This window comes from Lissotriton vulgaris, unplaced genomic scaffold (genome assembly GCF_964263255.1).
Source record: "Lissotriton vulgaris unplaced genomic scaffold, aLisVul1.2 SCAFFOLD_868, whole genome shotgun sequence".
Classification (NCBI taxonomy): Eukaryota; Metazoa; Chordata; class Amphibia; order Caudata; family Salamandridae; genus Lissotriton; species Lissotriton vulgaris.
In genome coordinates, this window is record NW_028245964.1 from 780001 (window position 1) to 797958 (window position 17958).

Sequence of the window (17958 nt, forward strand, 5' to 3'; positions counted from 1 at the left end):
AGTGATATATTAGTAATTTGCCACCAAATTGGATTAGTCTTCAGAAAGTAAATTTGCAAGACCATGGAAGTTAATCAATCAGCAGAATAATTGTCGCATAAAGATTTGAAAGAACGTACGAGATCACCTCTATACCTTTGACTTTTATCTCAAAGCGTCTAAAAACCTACATCCAAGTGCAGTTTGACACCAGTTTGATATGTAGCAGATTTCTTGTTTTAAATGTAATCCAATAAGGAGAACAAAACTATTGCCCTGAAGAAGGTGGCTTAAATACGAATGTTAGAAATTGTATTTGATGTGCGGCACACCGTCGTGTTGATTAAACTTTTGATTTGAATAGTTATTTCTGGGTGCCTCCGGGTATAGTCCCCTCTGACCCTGGGGGATTGTAAATCGTACACAAGCGAAAAGTACAGCGCCAACCCAATGGCACTCCTTGTGAGACGTAGTCTCTGTGATTGGTTACAATGTAGTCCGTTTCTATGAATAAAGTAATTTCCAACCACTCATTGTTAATCCAAAGCAGTAGCTTCTTTATTCCAAATTTCTTTGGAGTCTTTTCTTTGTTAATATTCAGATCTGTCACATAGCAATTCGTTTTTCTAGAACATAAAACAATCGCTCCATCATTTGATTCCAACTCAAATTGCGATGTATGTATCCCTATGCATTTCGGGACCCATGCCTTTCATCAGTGTATTGTACAATCTGAAATTAAAGGAATATTGATTTTATTGTATTATACAGGAGTGGTAACTCTTCCTACGAAGAGCCCAAATGTGACGTGAGCATGCTAGGAAATAAGCTGGAAATACATGGTGAGTGAGGGAAGAATATAAAGTAACAAATCTCTGGATCGACTGTGGTTTGTGCTTAAACGATTTCGAGTGAATCAGTACACAGTAAAATTCACGAAACTTCAGAACTTGGGTAAGCTCGAGACAAAGTGCGTTCTAGTGCATAACAACAAAACACTAAAAACAATGTGTCGCCATAACCCGTTTCGTTAGTGTCAGAAAACGAAAAAACCTTACAAGTGCCCAAGTGAATGGTGTGTGTAGCGGTCGAAAGATGTTGATTCAACCGACATAGGTTTAACAAAGTGGGGTCTTTAAACGGCACGGTGTCATTCGAAACATGCTGACAAAATGAAGTACTACTGATCTTACAGCATAAAGTTGGCGTGGCGGCGTGTCTCAAATTAAAGTCTGCTAAACTTCGTCCGTGTAATCGTGTGTATGAACAATGCGGTAGACCCCAAAGACGGACTAATTTATGTCGGCCATCTTTGAACAGTGACAGTTCTCATCAACCATATGAATAGGGCTGTGTAAACGCTCAAAAGGACACGACCATGTGTGTGAACACTGTAATGGGACTAAAGAATACGCTGGAATGTTGTGGCCATCTTATAACGCTAGCGTAGCTCGTTAAGTGTATCAGAAAAGTAGTACTGTTGTTTTAAAACTCTAAGAAGGACCACTACGTGTGGCGGCCATCCTACGCGAGTATCTTGTAAGCAACCCTAATCTGACCCACGGTGTAAATGCGAGAAGGATTGTAAACTGCTCCATGATTGGAAACTTTCAAATGTCAGTCCATATCTCAAATATAGGGAGTACCAAGTACTTTAGGAAGGTGTCTACTCAAAAGGAACACCGTGAGCAAAAATGTACCGATGTACAGGTGTAGTAAACCAATTAATAAAGTCTATGAAATATACACGAAATGTGGAGAATTGAATACATACGTTTCAACCCCTGAGATGTAAGCACAAAAAACAATTGTTACTGTATAATAACAAAAAATAATTACTAAAGAAACTCAACCATTCATCATGTACTGTTAGTGAGTGTCCAACAAAATGTGCCATATTTATAGAAAACAGCTGTACTCAATACGGTCGTACAACGAGTGGGTAACCTTAGACGCCAGGATTTACTGTCTACCCACATGAGTCAGAAAACTACTGACAGACCAGTCTGTTTCAAAATTCTCGACTAGGAGTATGCAAATCAAAAGAACAATTATGAAGAACTGGCAAATGATACAAACTGAACCTGATTTCAACGGGATCTTCAATCATACTCCACTTTTCGCTTTTCAAAGATCAAAGAACATTAAATGTCTATTGGAAACTACACCTAAAACGATTGGGATACGTTTTACCGGCACAAAACCTTGTCATAACTGCAGTCATTGTCATAACGTCATCCAGGGTAACACATTGAACCATCCATCCTCTGGCAAAGTAATTAAACTGTTCACTAACGCCACGTGCAACTTGAAAAATCTGGTATACCTTCTGAAATGTCCCTGCGGATTGCCCTACGTAGGGAAAACAAAGAAAAATAAAGGTTTGTCTTACTGAACATAAGAGCACCATCAGGAACAAAGTCATGTAGGCACCATTCGCTGCACACTTTGTTAATAACAATCATAACATCAGCCAAATACGATTTTTGGTATTGGAGGTTGTTCCGCTCAGACAGGGCGTAGACAATAGGAAGAGACTACTACAATGTGAACTAGTTTGGATAAAAAGCCGGATGCATGCCAGCCCAAAGGTCTGAACGACCGTATGGAGTATAGCTGTTTTCTGTAAATATGACTTATTGTTGGACACTCACTAATAGTACATGATGAATGGTTGAGTTTCTTAGGTAATTATTTTTTGGTATTATATCGTAACAATTGTTTTTTGTGCTTACATCTCAGGGGTTGAAACGTATGTACTCAATTCTCCACATTTCGTGTATATTTCATAGACTTTATTAATTGGTTCACTATACCTGCACATAGGTACATTTTTGCTCATTGTGTTCCTTTTGAGTAGACACCGTCCTAAAGTAACTGGTACTCCATATATGACATATGTACTGAAATTTGTAAGTTTCCAATTGTGGAGCAGTTTACAATCTTTCTCGCATTTACACTGTGGGTCAGATTAGGGTTGCTTACAAGATACTTACTTAGGATGGCTGCCACACGTAGTGGTCAGTCTTCGAGTCTTAAAACACCAGTACTACTTTTGTGATACACTAGACGAGCTACGCTACCGTTATGATTGCCGCAACATACCAGCGTACTCTTTAGTCCCATTACAGTGTTTAAACACACGGTCGTGTCATTCTTTTGAGCGTTTACACAGCCCTATCCATATGGTTGATAACTGTCACTGTTCAAAGATGGCCGACATAAATCAGTCTGTCTTCGGGGTCTACCGCAGTGTTCATACACACGATTACACTGACTAAGTTTAGCAGACTTGAATTTGAGACACGCCGACTTTATGCGGTAAGATCAGTGGTATTCATTTTGTCAGCCTGTTTCGACCCCACTTTGTTAAACCTATGTCGGTTGAATCAACATCTTTCGACCGCTACACACACACACACACACACACACACACGCCATTCACTTGGGCACTTGTAAGGTTTTTTTCGCTTTCTGACACTAACGAAACAGGTTATGGTGACACATTGTTTTTAGTTTTTTGTTATGCACTAGAACGCACTTTGTCTCGCGCTTACCCAAGTTGTGAAGTTTCGTGAATTTTACTGTGTACTGATTCACTCAATCGTTTAAGCACAAACCACAGTTGATCCAGGGAGAATTTGTTACTTTATATTCTTCCCTCACTCACCATGCATTTCCAGCCTATTTCCTAGCATGCTCACGTCACATTTGGGCTCTTTGTAGGAAGAGTTACCACTCCTGTATAATACAATAAAATCAATATCCCTTTAATTTCAGATTGTACAGTAAACCCCTGATGAAGGGCATGGGTCCCGAAATACATACATCGCAATTTGAGTTGGAATCAAGTGATGGAGCGATTGTTTAATGTTATTGAAAAACGAATTGCTATGTGACAGAACTGAATGTTAACAAAGAAAAGACTCAAAAGAAATTTGGAATAAAGAACCTACTGCTTTGATTAACAATGAGTGGTTGGAAATGACTTTATTCATAGAAACGAACTACATTGTAACCAATCATAGAGACTACGTCTCACAAGGAGTGCCCGTGGGCAGTGCCATTGGGTTGGCACTGTACTTTGCGCTTAAATATGAATGTGCCATTGAAATGCGTAGACACATTATTAAGTGGTGTTAAATTGGGCAGGAGTCGGTATTAAGTAATAGACAGGAAATTAATTCTGTGCTCCATGCTGTCTAACTTTAGCCTAATTAACACAGGAATGGCATAGTGTATTTTCTTTATAGTTTCTCCTTTTAGAATTGTTTTTGTTTAACTGTTTTTAATGTGATGAAGTGATTTTGTTTGAGCTATGTTTAATATGCATTTGTGAAATTTATGGACTTAAAAAATTAGAGGAATATTTTTACTAAACTTATTAGTTCATTTAGAAGTGCTTCTCTCGCGTGCTTTCAGTGCTGGTATGGATGAATGGTGAGAGGTGCGAATAAGTCTAATTTGTATCCTATCCAAAGGGAATCCTTCTCTTTCAACCTTTCCCGTTGGTATACAGGTCTTGCCTCTATCAGCATATACAGGTCTTGCCTCTATCCAGCACAGAATGTGACCTTCCGAGGAGGATGAGTGGATGAAACCCACATGAAGTCCTTTCCGCGTCCATAATAGACAGTGGATATTCAGGAGATGACTATAAAGTTCCTGGCTCACTCGAATTCTGTTTCTACAGGTCTTACATCTGCTTGCTCTCAAACTTTTGGATCTTGTTTCTGTGATCTGCCAAACGGTGGATGAGGGTCCTACAGTGGTGGCGAAGGTTACAGTGGCTCCAGTATCCAGGAGCTTAATGGCTTGGGTGCCAATCTCTCAATCTGTTAATCTAGACCTGCAGTGATGGATGAACCCCTCCCCCCCTCCATCCCCCGCATAACCCCCCCCTCCTGCCCAGTCATCCTTTGGCTGGGTTGTCCCTTTAGCCCTCACAAGCTCATGCTGCCGTAGTGTGGACAGTCTGGCTGGACATGAAGGCATTTAGAGTTGGACTTAATCAAACAACCACCACCATCCTTTACATACACAAACTAGATGGCGTGGGATTGTGGACTGTATGTGTCGAGGTGGTTCACATGTGGCTTAGGGGCAGCAATGTCGCATTTGCCTGGTAGAAGCTCATCTAGAGTCTCGGGTAACGTAACAGTGGATGCTCTGCCTTCTTACTCAAACCACAACCCAAAGGGATTTAGGATCTTCAGGTTGGGATTTTCATAGGTAGATCTCTTTACCACTGCCCATAAGAAGCGCCCTTAATTTTGTGCCAGATGTTTCCATTAGAATAGTTCCCTGGGGATGGCCTGCTGTTTGAGTTTCCAATTATTATTTGTCTGTCTGAAGCATTACTGATCACGTAAATCAGATCCAGATTACCTCAGATTGGGCAGTGAAGATCTGTTGGCACTCTGCAGTCGACCACTTCTTCCTCTGCAGTACAGGGTGAAGCTGCTCTCTGCAACCACATAGTCTGATCTTCCTCCTCCATTTCCAACGCTGCACATATGGCTATTTAATGATGCCAGCTAGAGTCCATTTTCTGGCTTTGATAACGTTTAAAATTTCATGTTGGCCGCCATCTACTCGGATTGCTGGGGCAAACTCATTTAGTGGTGCGCATTGTAAGGTCTAATTCCCTTTAAATCTATCCTATCCATAATCTTGCAATTTGTGTTGTACCGTACGCAGCAGGGCCGGGCAGCGATTGCCATTAAGGGCTTTTTGGATGCCCGGTCTGCCTTCATGACGTTCTGATCAGCCATACATGTTTATATTGCCATTAGTGGCACGTTTTCTGAAAGATTTGCTTTTTCCTCAATAGGATTTAAAATGTGTTGACCTTCTTAATAGCCTCATTATTCGAGCTGATGCACACTTAGTGTGAGTTCCCACTCTCAACAGTATTATAGGTGGCAAGAACCTAAGCTCCTAGGGTAAGATAACTTTAGGCCCTCTGTTTGTTCATCTTTCACAGTTTTTTTGTAGTTTTTTTTACTAATTAAGTTGGTCCTTCGCACTGGCTCATCCTTCTTACTGAAAGCAGTGTCTTAATATCTGCCAGTATAGATTCACCTTTTATTTTCCTTCACTGCTCCCATCCAATTAAAATGAGAAGCGACTGCCAAGACTGGATCCTACAAGTGGTGTCCTATTAAATTGACTGCATCCAAGAGAATGGAATGGAATGGAATGCATCAGCAACTCTTTGTGGGCCTTGCAGGAACCTGGGAGAGCAAGGTGGTGACCAAACCACACCATTTAGAATGTGTTCATCTGCCTGAGGCTCTGTTCTATCCGATCCATGAAAGATCCTCCAGAGGGCATCCTTGCCCATGCAACAGAGTATTTGCTGCTTTCATATTTCTTTTCAGGGGATTCGTATTGCAGACAACTGCTGGGCAGCAACATGATATTCCTTGCATACTTTTGCCGATTGCTGCCTCATATCTCAGGCATGGGTACTTTTCTTGAGCAGTGTTGCAGATTTCCTCTGTTAATAGGCCTTACTTAGTCACACCTACAAGAGTTATTGCGTTGGGACTTATTCTTGAGGTGAGTAATCTGCAGAAACATGTATCCATTAGGAGAAAGTTACTTACCTTTTAATGACATCATTTTTGGCTGATGCATAATCTTACTGCGGATTCCTCACAACCCTCCTCCCTCAGTGCCGGGTTAATATGATCCCAAAGCTTACAAACCTATGCGCTGCATTTGTTGCTGTTGAATTCTCTTGGTTCCGATCTGCACACATGTGGGGGACGAAGGAAGAGTTTCAGGAACTTATGCCAGCATGTCTGTTGGCACTTAACAGACTTCTATGTCTACACATTCAGCTGTGTAATCATGCTGAGGCTGTATGAAGTCACCTGGAAGCTGTGGGAGGAATATTGCTGGAAAAATGTTTTTTAGATCACTCAAGCCTTAAAAGATCATTCAGAATGTGAGGAATCTGTAGGAAGATCAGCCATCAGAAATATTGTCCCTAAAAGTAAGTAATAGTCGTCAATTGCACGTTCTTTCTGGTAACTTCAATAACTTGGTATTTTAAGAGTTCACACGTGATTGTACAGCTACTTTGTTTTCCTCTTCAGAAATGGAAAATTACCGCCCTGTATACAATGGAGACGGTCTAGAGAATATAGATATTGGTGCAGACATGGAGATGGACTACTTACCCGATAACTATAGTGACCGTGGCCGCTTTCACGACATGATGGCATAAATCTGCTTTGCACAAGGTAAGGTTGGCTGGTTGAAGGTGTTGTATGCTTTTGCTAGATAGCTCAATGTTTTAAAGTGAGCAAAGGCCTATGACTGTAAGCAACCTACTCGTGCTGTCAAATTTGGTGATAATTGTGGGCCAACCCATGTCATGTTTGCTCCTCATGTGACATTATGACTTGAGACTGTTTGTCGACAGTTATGTATTCTAGCCTTATAACAAAGAAGTTTCTAGAAAACAAGCCAAATCCTTCTTAAATCACTCTTGAATGTGCCATTTGCATATTCTGAATGCTCTGGTGAAGCTATAAAAGGACACTGGATCGGAGTTTAAGGTAGCTAGTCCATTTTGTAGGAACTCAAACTGAGAAACGTAGGCATAGTGAAGTTGCACCTACCTGGTAAAGACCATTTGTGATGAATGAGGCTGAAAATACTTTTTGTGTTCTAGAAGATAGCTGTGCTATAGAATTGGGTTAGGAACCTCTTTCTGCTCCTAACTTTATTGATCTAATTCAAACATGGTTTCAAATTTAGACAGACTAGTTACATACTGAACTTGTTAAAATCAAAAGTGTATGCAATCACTACTGTCCATGCATCCATCTTGTGTATTGCATTAACCAGAGCACTTTGTACTGATCTACCTTGTGGACCAAACCTGCTTCAAGTCGATTATGCACAAATGTTTGTATTGTACTTCTTATGTGGAGGGTTCACACCCCTCTTATCTTAATCCATGTTTTTTATTTAAAATTTTGATCTGATCGACTACTAGCCGCAGATTCCTTAACGTAGAATTATCCCCAGACGCGAGACTGGATCCGGAAAATGTTCTTTGCCACATCTCGGCAGGCTGGGGGCGGTACCACTTGACTCCTCCCTGACGACGTCCGCAGGGCCGAGTCACGTGGTACTGCCCCTGGCACGCAGAGAGGCTGCGGCAACGAAAATTTTCCGGATCCAGTCTCGCACCTGGGGATAATTCTACATTAAGGAATCTGTGGCTAGAACCGTCTTTACCAGATATGTCATTACCAAAGGTAAGTAACGCAAGGTTTTTCCTGCTTGGCCTCAGTTGTCAGTCTTCAGGACTGTCCATGGAAGCTGACCGTCTCAGTTCCCACTTCGTTGATTCTTGCTTCGTCCCTATTGGGCTGTCGAAGAATAAAGAAGTCAAGTAGTGGATGTCATATGGAAGTAGTAATAATAATAGGTACCTGTTCTAAAATAATCATACATTTGTTTAAGGGATCTGTTTTGATCCTATTGAACTGTTTGTACTTAATGTTGATGCCATAACAGCAGTTTATACACTCGTGTATGACCTTAGCTTTCAAATTCTGTTCATTCAATTTCCCTTTGAGAAGGGTTCAAGGTCTTCAAAAGGCTACAAATCACGGTTACAGTAGGATGAAATGAGTGAAATAGCTCTTCAGGCTGAGATGCTAATTGGTCAGTTAACAACTGCTCTGTCAACCTAGACATATAAGAGAATAAAACGACAAATTGGAGGCAAGCTGAACTCTTCCACGTCTGGTCAGTTCCTTAACAGGGGAGAGGTATGAGTAATTATATACCCATATACCTCTGTTACCTACTTTGTACTGACCTGTTTTTTTGGCATTCCTGGCTAATTCATCTTACCAGTTAACATGCCAGCATAAATGGCATTTCAATCTGAGGTTTTGTTTTTTGCTGGAAACCTTGTGTACAATAGAGACCGCATCTTTCTTGATGTGGGTCAGAAGGAGGTTCACCCATTTTCTGCGTTTTATTTTACACCGGTTCAGCCCCTTCTGAAAGGGAGCACATTGGTAATCTTTCTTGTGCATTATTGCCTCTGTGCAATAGGCTTGTTCCTTTGCACCAGTGCCCCTCATCAACACTGCTCTGCTCCATCTGCAAGAGATCTGGAAATTATGCATAGTAAATTGATTGAAACTCTGCAGCCAATATTATTTTCTAAATTCATTCCTCTTGGTAGCCTTCCATTCTCCAAGTTAATATTCTTGCTAAGGTCATAACATTTATTAAAGGCCCTTTTCCCTTGTAGTCCCGAGGCTCAGGCGAGAGCGATGTACCCACATTCCATGCACAAAGGAACATGATCAAAGATCTTGGAATGTTGCACTGCTGGCCTGTATTAGTTTTGTGTGCCATTGTATTCTTTTCCTGGAGCACACAACATTCCACTGTTGCAGCATAACATTGTTCATTGCCATGGACTATACTGGCCATTAAAGGGCTTCTACTTGAGGTATAGGCCCAATCCACAGTGAAGGATATGTAGCATGGGAGAGAGTCTTTAACAACCATTACATTAGCCCTATAAAGCTCTTGGAATGTTCCAAGCAGAGGCCATAATGGCCTTATTTGGGAGGGAGAAGCAATAGGTCAAACATTGGAAAGCTGAAGCAGAAGGTTTATACCTACTAGTATTGGCTCTTTGTGCCACTCTGACTTCCCAACATACCAGGGATATAATATTCCTCTGCCGAGGGATAAATTGTCAGTTAAAGGCCCTAAACCCGCAGCCCAGCCCTTTAACACCATCGATGCTAGTGTTATTTTCCTCCTGTGCTGTCCTTTTCCTTTTCCCATTGTTCATGACGAGCTGGGCTCGTCATCAGTGTTTGAGGAGGCTACACCATGACGAGCCCAGCTCGTCATCAGCCTCGAAGGGGTTAATAGTAGTGCTGGTTTTTAACAATCTGTGTAGCCTGAGGCAGAAGTGCTATGATTTTGTTAGAACATTACACTCCCTTGTTAATTATGGTTAAAAAGGGATAAACCAATACAGATGTTGAAACGTTGAAGCAGCAGGTCTCCAGCCATTATTGACCACAAGATACTAAATTGTTTTTAATAGAGCGCAACAACATTCTAATGTTCCAATAGCGCTCAACAATCTAATGTTTTAATACTTTTTGATCTGTGCTGCGATATTACAAAGTACTCTGAACCAAATTACTAAGGTGTGTACTAGTCTGCAGAAGAAATTGAGTAACACCAGATGCCCTTCGGTGAGGTGTATTCCTTTGGCAGAGCCAGCCCCAGATCCACATCTGTGCTATTTATTTGCACCTCCACTATTCCACCTCTGCGTAAGTGTACGTTTGGAGGCAAGGGAGACAAGACCTTCATTATAGCTATGTGAAGGTCTTGTCGTCTCCCTTGCCTCCACACTGTAGTTTAAATGTTCAGTCTAAAATTCTCCTTTCAGCCGCTATAGACTGTGATAGACGCGAATCGGGACTCATTTGTATACATGAGGATACCAGTTTTTAAGTGGTAATAAAGTTATGTGAAGATCTTGTCTCCCATGCCGCCACATTGTCTAGATTAGGTCTTCAGTATAAAATTCTCCTTTCTAATGAGGCTTCTATATTGATTGTTCACTTTTTCAGACGCTGATTTAAACTGATAATTCAGCATTTATTAAATTAATATTTCTTGAATTTTTGCCATCATTGCCAGAGTAACTATTTTTTCTTCTGAACATTCTGTATTTTATTTTAATTTTTAGATTGGTTTATTTTTTTAAGGCGTCTTTGGATTTAATATCAAAATGCAAAATTCACTTTCATTTACTTTCCTATGTAACTTTTAAGCATGGCCTGCTTTAACACTAACGTTTCTAGTTATTTTTCTAGATTTACCCACCTCCTAAGTATGGATGGTGGGGTGTATTCTGATAAACCCAAAGGAGCTCGTACTGGGTGGCTACATTTGTGCCTTAAAAATTGTTACATGGTTTGTTTCAAATCCATAAGTGCCAGCACCCAATCTGTGAGCTCTAAGGAGGGGTATGTTAAAAGGTATCCAACAGGATGTTATTGGGATATTGGAGTAAATGGAATTCCATCACACATTCTAGAGGCCATCCCCAAGTGGATCCTCTGCAATCAATTGATAACTTGTCCAGTGGGTTGCCAGGTATGTGTTCCTTGAGTTTAGCTTTCCAGGGCAGTTGTCTTTTTCCATTCACACTCTCGTTCTTGGAAATCAATCCCGGAGTTGAACCAGAACACCAAGGTGCTTAGAAGTGAAATTATATAACCTCAAGGCTGACTTTGTTATCCTAGTTTATCCATTTTAAAAGGCTCATTAAAGGAAGCAGAGTGGGTGCAAACTTTATTATAGCGTAGTGGCGCATTTATGGCTGCTCATGCATTGTATCTGTTTTGCCCAGCATTCATTGTAGGTGTATAAAATGCAGTCTTTGCATGCTAGCCCTTGGTCTCATGACCTCAATAATGGGGGGGAAAAGTTGGTAAACCAGAGTTGCCTCACAAGTAAACATGTATGTGATAGAGGCTTCTAGCTACAGATTCCTTACCTTTGAATTTCCCAGGGAGCAGACTGGATCCAGAAACTTGTGTGTGAGCAGTACCTCTGTCGGGTGGCTCGATCCATCTATGTTTGACGTTTGTTGTAACGCCGCAGTCTCGTATATTGGCGCCATCCATGTGCACTGCGTCAGTTGATCCAGAGACATCTGTAGTTTTTTTTTCCTCTTTGTCCGTCAAGGAATGACTGATACGGGTAGTTCAAGCTGTGTGAAGCAGGCCAGCGTGCCATGCCAGTACCCGACACCCATCTTGTTTGCTTGTGATCTCAGCGAGACCACGACTTTTCAAGTCTTGCTTGGACTGCTGAGCCATGTCGGCGAAGGCCTTGGGGGAGTCATCCATGAAACTCCTTGCTGCCCAGCAGGCTACTCGGTCGATACTCCTTGGAGGTCCCGATCGAAGAAGAGAAAGTCACAGGACAGCTCCAGGACCCTCTTCTCCACAATCAAGCTCCTCAGGATGCTCTGGAAAGAGGCTTAAGAAAAAAATCAAAGTGCACTTGACTTCACCTTGTCTGCCGGCCGTTGAGGAGACAGGTGAGGAGCATCGATGCACTAGGCACGTTTCCACTGAATCGTTGCCGGGTCCAACTCTGCACTGCCCCCCATTTCTGGGAGCCAGACAGACGCCCGCTCAGATTAAAGAGTTTTACAAGGCCATTCACCGGGTATTTGAGTGGGCCTACCCCTTCAGTGCACCTCTGTGTCCAGCAGGGTCGGAGGAGACCCCCAGCCTCTGCGCCGGTGGGTTCTCTTGAATCCGTTCCTTGTCTGCGCTGGTCGTGCCAATGCGACCTGCGCCATCCCTGAAGTCCATGCTCCCGGCGTTAGCCTCATTTTGAAACCCCACAACTCTGCCCATTGATGGGATTAGTCTATTCGGAGAGAAGGCAGACTCTGCATTGGAGCGTTTTAATAAATCTCGTGCAACGGCCAGATCCATGGGCCTCTCAGTAACACCTCATGCCCTATCTCCTTTTTGTGATAATGGGAGGAGTTTGCAGCCCCGTCGGCCAAACCCTAGCCACTGCACTGTAAAGACTCCCCAAGCTGTGCAAGGATGCGGTACATTCTGACCTCATGGGAATGGTAGCTAGAAGTCTTCTGCCACCCACCCCAGACAGCTCCATCCTCCAAGCATTCCTAGGTCTGCAAGACCATGTCAGTCCAGTTGGAGGGAGAATTCAACATCTCCTCTGCTGGCAGTCCCTAAACAGTGTGTCTTGCAGTTCATTCGGGATGGCTATTCTTTTTCCTTTGTCTTTTCCTCCCCTTTTACCGCCAACTCAAGAACAGCTGATGGAGGATCATCTATTACTCCGAGAGGAAGTTGCAGCCCTCCTGTTCAAGGGAGCTGTATAGAATGTTCCTATTTCAGAAGTATACAGTTGTTACTCCTGCTACTTTCTGATAACAAAAAAGAACAAAGGATACATCCTATTCTGGACCACTAGACTGTCTATCTCTTTCTCGAAGGAGAAATTCAGGATGTTCACGTTGGTTGGGTCTTTTCTGTCCTAGACCAAGGTGACTGGCTGGTAGAGTTGGACTTGAAAATGCGTATTTTCACATCCCATTCTGCCGGCCCAGAGGCGTTACCTGCCGTTCATGGTAGGTCACGAGCACTTTTTGTTCACTGTTACCCTTTGGCCTTACCAGCGCCCCTCATGTTCACCAAGGTGATGGAGGTGGTTCAATCAATCAATCAGAGACATTTATAGAGCGCACTACTTACCCGGAGGGGGGGGGGGTCTTGAGGTGGTCTTGGGTCAGGCGCAGGTCGGTCGGGAGGGAGTTCCAGGTCTTGGCGGCCAGGTAGGAGAAGGACCTTCCTCCTGTTGTCGTTCTTCGGATGCGGGGGACGGCGGCGAGGGCGTGACTGGCTGATCGGAGGTGGCGTTTGGGAGCGTAGAAGTTGATGCGGTTGTTGAGGTAGCTCGGGCCTTGATCGTGTAGGGCTTTGTGTGCGTGGGTGATTCTTTTGTTGACGGGGAGCCAATGCAGGTCTCTCAGATGTCCGGAGATGTGGCTGTGTCGTGGGATGTCGAGGATGAGTCTGGCTGAGGTGTTCTGGATCCGCTGGAGTCTCTTCTGGAGCTTGGTGGTGGTTCCGGCGTAGAGGGTGTTGCCGTAGTCCAGTCGGCTGGTGACGAGGGCCTGGGTGACTGTCTTCCTGGTCTCGGTGGGGATCCACCGGAAGATCTTCCGTAGCATGCGCAGGATGTTGAAGCACGACGAGGAGACGGCGTTGAGGCTTATCTGTGCAGGTTAGGGGTATCTGTCTTTTCCCATACCTCAACGACTTGTCTGTTGAAGGCGTCCTTGTCCCAGGCTGTTGTCTCCCACCTCCAGACTGCAGTAGACCTCCTACTTTACTGGGGTACTCTATAAAAATGCCAAAGTCACACCTTACTCCTTCTTAGATGCTCCCTTTTCTGAGCTATTCTGGACACAGTGCAGTTTCAGACTTGTCCTCCGGAACAGCAAGTCCTGGGAATTCGGGTTATGATACAGATGTTTCAGCCTCTAGCCTGGATTTTGGTGAGTGACTCTGCTGCTACTGGGACTCATGGCCTCCTGCATTCTGTTAGTAAATCATGACCGATGGCGTATGCAGGCTCTGCATAGTAACTGAAGTTACAACGGGCGCAGCATCAGGGGAACTTCTCGGCAGGATTCAGATCTCAGAGGTTACTGCAAAGTAATGCACCACAATTGAGTCAGTCGGACCCCTCCCCCTGCCCCAACAGATGCATCACTCTGTGGAAAAAGGTAGGGCTAGGACCTTTCTCAAGATTTGCCCGGCGCTAACCGCCCTTGTACCATTCAAGTTTACCAAGCAATGAGGCAGGCGCCGGAGACCAGAAGGCAGGAAACAGAAGTTTATTCCGACGGAGCAGAACACATCAGATCGGACAACAAGGTATCGTCTCGAGGTGCTCTAACAGCCACTCGGAGGCCTGGCCTCTTATACACTAGTTTATGGCATGTGACCTTCCTTCAATACAATCACAACTTTGTAGGGCATGGGAAACGACATCCCCGTAATCCTCGTGTTAATCCCACCCCCATATACATTCACAATGGAGGTCCTCAACCTGCTGATAAGAGAGGGTCATCACGCAGCTGAGTGTTTCGTCGAGTCTTAGGATGTGTGCGCCTGATCATGTCACAGGGGGTGGGGAGGTCTGGATCAATAGAGGGTCCTTTGAAGGAGAGCGACCTCATACAATAAGGGCAGTAAATGATATCTCTCGGCTTAGGCAATGGCCTCGGACCTGTGTGGACAGTCGGACACGGGGTGAGGGGCCATCAATGGAGAGGTATTCATGCTGTGTGGACAATCCAGTGCAGGAGGGAGGTTTAGCAACAGAGGGGCATTCATGGGAGGGGAGGAGGTGCGGGTCAGGCGCTGGCGTGACTCTCAAGGACAGGGTCATGCAGAAGGGTCGTGCTCAGAAGGAGGAGGGAGGGGGAGCCGGGGTGCGCAGAGGATGCTTGCTGGGTCAGAGGGACGTGCTGGCGATCGATCGTGGACAGGGAGACCATGATACCTAAAATGGCTGCCATGCACGTAATACATAGGTGACCTAGAATAGCTGCCGTGCATGTAGTACATAGGTGACAAGCTGGCGCAGATGATGTTTAGATCGCAAGTCAAAATTCCACAGTCCTCCCTTTTAACATATCTCGCCAACTTGTCAGTTTGAATTTATCCCCATAAGGCCACGTATTTCTACTTCATAGAGGGGGCTCATGTGCTCATTTCGGAAGTCCAAAGTCTTTGGGCACATACAGTTAGAAACAAGGCCGCACAAGGGTGGCAGACATTGGATACCTAAACAACACCCACATAAGATCACAACAGGTATCAACACAAAGGAAAACAACCTCCAACCCCAGTTCTTCAAAGTGTCCCAAAACCAGCTCCCAAGCGACCATCCTTCCTGTTCTTGGTGAACCTCCGAGGAAAGTCTGTGGAGGTGTTCAATAGCCTTGTAGACTGAAGGCGAGTTGTCAGGCACGTAGGTGCAGCAGCTGGATCCGATGATGCGGCATGCTCCTCCTCGGTCGGCCAGGACCACGTCTAAGACAAGACGATTTTGGAGGGTCACGAGGCGGACCGCCTGAAGCTCCGCAGTGTTGTTGGCGAGGATACCAGCCGTGATGTTGATCGTTGTTTCTACTGCCTGGGTCAGATGTCGGATAGCACGGCTGTTTGCCATGGGGCCCCACAGAGGAACAAGTCCCTTTGCTGCATCCAGGAACTGTGCTCCAGTGGAGTCGGCTTGTCCAAGGTCGTCTGCACGTCTCTGCCGGTGATGGTTGGCTGGGGCTACATATGTGGGTGGAAGCCAGTGGCATGCGGGAGCAACCCGCAGATCCAACAGTTTGTAGCATTTGCAGCAAGGTTGTGTTGGTGCAACAGTTGCACGAAGGAATTGTTCCAGAATTCCCTGCGCCTTTCTCGGAGCTGAGGCGACAGAGATATTAGGTGATGCTCTTTCAGGGGTGTTGGCTGTGCAGTAGGTAGCAATGTCTCATGAGCCGGTGTGCTTTCCTCCAGAATCCAGAAGGAGGTCATGAGGAGGAGGCAGAAGAGGAAGACAATGAATAGTGCGATTGTCTTTGATTTGTGCAAGTTGTCAGTCTTTGGATTTCTATACTGGGTATTTCCTGTTGCTTCCATCATCTTCTTATCTGGCGCTTCCATCATCTTCTTATCTGGCGCTTCCATCACCTTCAAGGGGGCTCGGTAGCGGGCAGAACCACAGACTTCGTTTAGCTTCTCTCCCGGCAACCCTTGATTGTGTTTAGGTCACCGTTCTGAGATTTAACTTAGTCCGTGGCCTACTTAGCCGAAACTCCCTCCTTTCGACGCAGGAAATACCCTTCTCTGGATGGCACGGTGGGATCAGAGAATTTTGCAAGTTCGAGTGCCTCAGTATCGGGATAACAGTCCAATATCGGTCGGTCTTTGCTCAGGAGCTCTTCTTGGGTGCTGACGTTTTCTGTCGTGGCCAGGTTCGCAGAGACCTTCCGGCAATGATGCGCGTGCAGCCAGTGCTTCTTCCCCTCCACTCGGAGTGCTGTTCGGGTGGTGATCAGCACTTGCCAGGGGCCCGTCCACCGAGGTTCCAGACTCTTGGTGCGCTGGAAATTTCGTATTAATACGAAATCTCCTGGTTGGATGTCGTGGCCGGGGCCCCTGGAAGCATCGGGGATGGCCTGCTGCACCTGTTGATGAATGACAGACAACGTTTTAGTTAACTTGCACAAATAATCAGATAGTAGGACGTCCGGGACGTCATGAATGGAGGTCGGTTTGGGAGCAGTCCAGAGATTCATCGGACGCCCAAACACGACCTCGTAGGGGGTCAAATGGTGCTTGGTGGGGGTGGAACGCATCGATAACAAGGCCAGTGGGAGGGCATCCGGCCAGTTGAGTCCAGTGGTGGCCACTATTTTTGCCAGTTTCAGCTTCAGCGTGGCATTATGGCGTTCCACTAGACCAGCGGATTGGGGGTGGAAGACCGCATGAAATCGTTGCTTCACCCCTAACCCCTTTAGGATTAATTGGATAACCTCAGCTATGAAGTGGGGGCCATTGTCGCTCCATAAAATTCGACAAAGGCCATAGCGAGGGAAGAATTCCTTCAGTAGTACTTTGGCAGTAGTCATGGCAGTGTTGTCACGGGTTGGATAGGCTTCTACCCATTTGCTGAAGGCACACACGATGACTAGTACGTACTTCAGGCTTTGGCATCTCTCTAATTGGATGTAGTCCATCTGAAGGACCTCAAAGGGATGATTGGGGGTCCCGAACCCTCCCCGGGGTACTACAGTTCCTTTCCCGGGGTTGTGTTGCAGACAAATAAGGCACTGCTGAACCAGGCGTCTGGCTGAGTCGGGGATTTTATCGTTATGCCAGACTTTGGAAATGAGTTCGATCATGGGTGCAGATCCTATGTGTGCGGGGGAGTGAGCCATTGTCAGTATGGGAATCAGATATGAGTCAGGCAGCAACCATTTGTTTGCATCTTTTGTTCGCCAGCAACCCTCCTCATCCTTCAAACCCACCCTTGCCCATTTAGTCAATTCGTGAGGGGTGCTGGCCGACTGTATGTCTCTGATCATTTCCCTTGTGTCACTCCATTTTTCTGCTTGTGACCTGGTCACATATATGCGTGTCACTGTCCTATTCTCAGCTGTGGTTCGTGCAGTGATGTCGGCTAATGCATTCCCTTGTCCGACTAAGTCTGTCACTCTTTTGTGTGCCTGACATTTGATCACCGCTAATCGTTTGGGGAGGAGAACTGCCTCAATCAGAGCGGACACTAAATCTCCGTGGAGGATTGGGGTGCCGTGGGACGTCAGGAATCCCCTCT

At 45.0% G+C, this 17958-nt stretch overlaps 1 protein-coding gene across 1 annotated transcript in view; it reads left to right on the forward strand.

Annotated features, from left to right (window-relative positions):
- The window catches only part of LOC147666201 (junction plakoglobin-like), a 195402-nt gene that overhangs the window by 151343 nt on the left and 26101 nt on the right, over positions 1–17958 (forward strand). Inside the window, exon 14 of the mRNA XM_086949216.1 lies at positions 7086–7232. Within this exon, the coding sequence (XP_086805342.1) occupies positions 7086–7216 (131 nt within the window). The 3' untranslated portion in view covers positions 7217–7232. The remainder of the gene's footprint in view (positions 1–7085; positions 7233–17958) is intronic.